The 4,782-nt window shown below is 45.3% G+C and overlaps 1 protein-coding gene across 1 annotated transcript in view; it reads right to left on the bottom strand.

Annotated features, from left to right (window-relative positions):
- The window catches only part of LOC106821443 (zinc finger protein 135-like), a 104,834-nt gene that overhangs the window by 87,762 nt on the left and 12,290 nt on the right, over positions 1-4,782 (bottom strand). Inside the window, exon 2 of the mRNA XM_014826245.1 lies at positions 1,179-1,238. Within this exon, the coding sequence (XP_014681731.1) occupies positions 1,179-1,238 (60 nt within the window). The remainder of the gene's footprint in view (positions 1-1,178; positions 1,239-4,782) is intronic.

Raw genomic sequence — 4,782 nt, 5'->3', positions numbered from 1 at the left:
ATATATATATATATATATATATATATATATATATATATATATATATATATGACATGTTGGTATAAAATTGCAAGCGCATGCTATCCATAATAGCTTATTTTTACCGCAGACATGGGGAAGATTACGTTTGTTTAATTACCCTCGCTCGAGAGAATTCGTATACCGCCACTAAAATTAAAAACAAGCCATGCAGGTCTTAGCATCATACACGAGTAACCCGTAGCCATTGTGCAATTCAAATAACCTGGCCGTGGAACAAGCTGCTGTCAGAATTCCCCCATGACCTACGTGCACACGTGCGCGCGCTGCTAGACCAATGTGCAGTAGTACTATTCCAACTAGCCTCGAGTAAATTAGTGACCAGATTGGCTCTAGATTGCTAGGCTCAAGAGACACGACCATTTAGACGTGGCCCTAAATAATGCCCTTATCATAGCAACAACTACGGCTACTATAGTAGAACGGGGAGCATGAATACCACCTGTCGCAATGTGTTGACTATATGACGTTCTGTACGCAATGGTTCTTACACGCGTGCATCTATGATCCAGTGTTTGCAGCGAAACGTCAGATTACCTTGCACAAACCGCTGTTGGTTGGACGAGGTGATTACAATTAGAAGCGGAGGGAACCTGGCATTCGCATTCACGCATCATCCCAGTCTCGCCATGAATGAGTTTAATTCATCAGGTAAGCCCAGAAATTAGTCCAGAGTGTAGCTCTAGTAGCTGAGCGAATGGGACCAGTAGTTACGTGCGGCAACCGGTAGACACTACACACGCAGCAACACACATATTAGGCACATGGTCGCATAGTTGCATAGTCGGCAATTAACCGTGGCGGTTTTTTTCTCAATAACGTACCTACCGAATCACACATGCTCCCAGCTAGCTGTGACGCGCAAACGCGTGCCCATACCCGCGCACACACGCACGCACACGCACGCACAAACACACGGAACGCACGTATGCACGCACGCACGTAGGCACGCACGCACGCACGCACGCACGCACGCACGCACGCACGCCCGCACGCACGCACGCACGTATGCACGCACGTACCCATGCACGCGCGCACACACACGCATATACTAGCACACACGTACGTACGCACGCGCGCAATCCTGCCTATTAGTGCGTGAGCCGTGTGATTGGCAGAACCGGTGATGCAGTACTTACCCCATTCTCCGAGATCACGCGCACGTCATCGTAGAAGCCGGCCGACGCCATCTTCATTAGCTGCCAGAAAAAAGAAGGTGGAAGCCTTCGTTAAATAGCGGCTGACTACGCGGAGCGCGTAGCGGAGGAGGCGGGGAGGGGGAAGTGACAGCGTAGCTTCACTACGATCACCCGCACGTAGGGACGCACACTATATAGGGGTTCTTTTGTGGCTCGAATCACCAGAGTTCACATGCTAGGAAGGGGGGGGGGACAACAACAGTCATGTCGCTGCTGTTGGTTTTTGTTCTACTGGAGTTATTTTTGGTGGCGGTGTTGGTGGTGGCGGCGGTGGGTAGCAGAGGTGGGAGCGGCGGCAGGGACATGGGGAACGTATTCACGCCTATATTACGAACTAGTTGTTACGACTATAGCCGAACCCCATAACACAACACAACACCAAGACCACTGCTCTCGTTTTAGCAGCACGCTAGTGACGCCGCGCTATTATACAGTTATCAGAGGCAAGAACGACGTGCACACTACGTATACCACATAATACTTTCTCGGTAGGGGGTAAATCAAATTCGCTAGGCTGGAAAACGGGCGAAAAAAAAAATTGTGCGTAATTAAAATTAATGCAATTTATATCAGATTTTAAATTTGCACAATTTTGTTAAATCAATTATCGTGGTCGATAGGGATATATATTAGAAATGTGATTATCTTAAGCAAAATGTTTTATTTTAAATTTAGTACGAATATTTTTGAAATCATTGTTATCACGAATGCCATGCAGTACATAGATCACTAGCTAATATGTCAAGGCATTCAAATGGCTTTAAATCTCGTCTTCTCCGTCGCTAAAACATTTTTTTTCTGTATCGACATTTACATAACCATACGTTGATAACAATGATCCCAATGATAATGATGATGACAATGATAATAATAATAATAATAATAATAATAATAATAATAATAACCATAATAATAATAACATTAAAATGAATTGATGTTCTGTATCAAGGACACGACAATAAAAACGAAATAAATTAATTCCTTCAAATTTAATTCTAATCATGGTTTGTTTAGTACAGTCATACAGGCGTCATTCTGTGGAATACAGGTGTGCCCGAATCATAACCCACTTCAACGTAAACGTTAGTAGTGTCCATGTAGGTACTGTATGGCATGCAGTGCAAAAAAATCCTTCAACAAAATGAATCTACTCGACGGTAAATTATTATAGCGCCGCATGCGCGCGCGCTCTCTACACCCCGTTACACTCGTACGACCACCGACGCCATGCAGGTGAGAATGGAAACTAACAGAGCATGCCGGTTCACACACCTAACGCATCGTAACTAACAGACTCCTGTCCTTCTGCCTACGGTTGTGGTGTCAAATGTAATGCACGGCCTGCGCATTGGCGAATACCAGACCTAGATTAGTGGATCTGGAAATGCGCACGCTTCTCTCTTTTCCCCGAAGCTATGACGACCTGTACATCATACAGACGGCATGCGGTTACCTCACGCTTATCTCCAACATCAGGGACTACTGGCAAACTTATGCAAATAAGACGAAGAGAAAACGGTACACCTGTACGGTTTCTGTGCAGTGCGAGACACGTTCACTGTTCGACTCGGCGCCGAGTGCCACTCTGTCTACCGCGCGCGCGCGCTCTCTCTCTTTCTTTCTTTCTCTCTTCCTTTATTTATCTATTTATGTACTTATGTATCCATGTTGCGGTGTATCTATATATTTAATTATCCTGTAATTATCTATATTCATGGCTGCCCACTTGTCTGTCTGTATGTCGGTCTGTCTGCCCGCCCGCACGCCCAAACATCTACCTACCTACTTACCTACCTACCCACCTCCCTACCTACCTACCTACCTACCTACCTACCTACCTACCTACCTACCTACCTACCTACTTATCTACACCGCTTTCTCTCCCCCCCCATCTCTCTCTCTCTCTCTCTCTCTTTCTCTCTCTCTCTCTCTCTCGCTCGCTCTCTCTCTCTCTCTCTCTCTCTCTCTCTCTCTCTCTCTCTCTCTCTCTCTCTCGCTCTCTCTCACCAATTTCATACTAGTAAGCACGATTGATCAGTGTCTTTACTATGTCATACACGCACATTGAAGAGACACTAAATTTTAAAATATCATATTTCTTAATGAGACGTGTACTACCACGATTATTGACAAAATATCGATGTTTCGTCGGTATTCAGACTGTACCCTATTGTTAATGACTGGTGTTAACTATCCCGCTTTGGGCAAATATGCCCAACGGATTTCACTAACCCATAACTCAATGACCATGCATTTATTTTCAGCAATTATTTACGAAATTTCTCAATCATTTCCTAATTGTTCCGGTTGCAATGACACCTACTACCTCGTGACATCGTCCTTCTAACATGACCTTTCATGCTGTGCCAATTTAGTTGAGTTAAAAATGATTTCCCATGTATGTCGCATATCTCGTAGTTTTAGTTTAGTCCTGTCCGTCTGCGCCGGAATTCAACGTTGCGAAATTTAACTGGTAATATCACACTCTGAAGCCACGTCCACAGTCTTATATGCAGAATAAACTAAATATCAAGTTCAAAGATATCGTTTTTTTAATAATAATTTTGTATAATATTTGTGTAACATGCTACGGGATTAAAGTTCTTCGTATTATTCTCTCTTTACTGTTTCGATGCTAACCTATACCGCCACTACGGCTCCAACCGCTACCCGTTCCTTCATGCATGCTGTACAACGGAGAAACGCCCAGCTTCTCTCGCCTACCGCCTCCTTTACGGGTTTCACTACGTTATAACGAGTGTTACGTAGCGGCTCGCAAAGACACTACTGCTGCCAAACCGAATCGAACCACCGTAAACCACATCGCATCGGTGGCGGTCGTTGAACAAAACGAACGCATTCTGGGGTGATACCCGCTGTGCGCATGTCCTGTGAGTCTGAGACTGTTACACATTCTACAACACGACACGCAGAAAGATAGCAAATGACGCCTGTGTGCTATAGTAACAATGGAACCATCGACGGTCCGCGGTATTCTCTACATTAGACATGCGCACACTGCTTCTACGTTGAACTCCTCTTTCACTGGATCATTAATAACACATCCTCGCGCGAAAACGGGAGTTTCGATGTTCTCGCATGGGGACAAAGGAAGAGCCGAGAATAGGCCTCGCAATAAATTTCGGTAGTAGTCGCAAGAAATTCGAGCGACAAAAACCGGAAATCATTACGTCACGGCGCATCGCTCCCGTGTAGTGCGCTCTCCCCCTCACACACCCGTCTGCCTGTAGCCAACTTCGGCTATAAATTAATGATAAAGGATAAGCGAGAAGTAACACGCACAGGAATTTCAAACACACGATGCTTCAACACCCCCCCCCCACACACACACACACACGCACGCACACACACACACACACACACACACACACACACACACACACACACACACACACACACACACACACACACACACACACACACACACACACGTACGACGTACGTACGTACGTTACGTACTACTTAACGTACTACTACGTCGTACTTAGTAACGTAGTAAGTACGAACGTAACGTAACCGTTCC

The sequence above is a fragment of the Priapulus caudatus genome, unplaced genomic scaffold (genome assembly GCF_000485595.1).
Source record: "Priapulus caudatus unplaced genomic scaffold, Priapulus_caudatus-5.0.1 Scaffold73, whole genome shotgun sequence".
NCBI lineage: Eukaryota > Metazoa > Priapulida > Priapulimorpha > Priapulimorphida > Priapulidae > Priapulus > Priapulus caudatus.
Note: the sequence above shows the minus strand (reverse complement) of the source record. Positions and strands in the feature narration are given on the sequence as shown.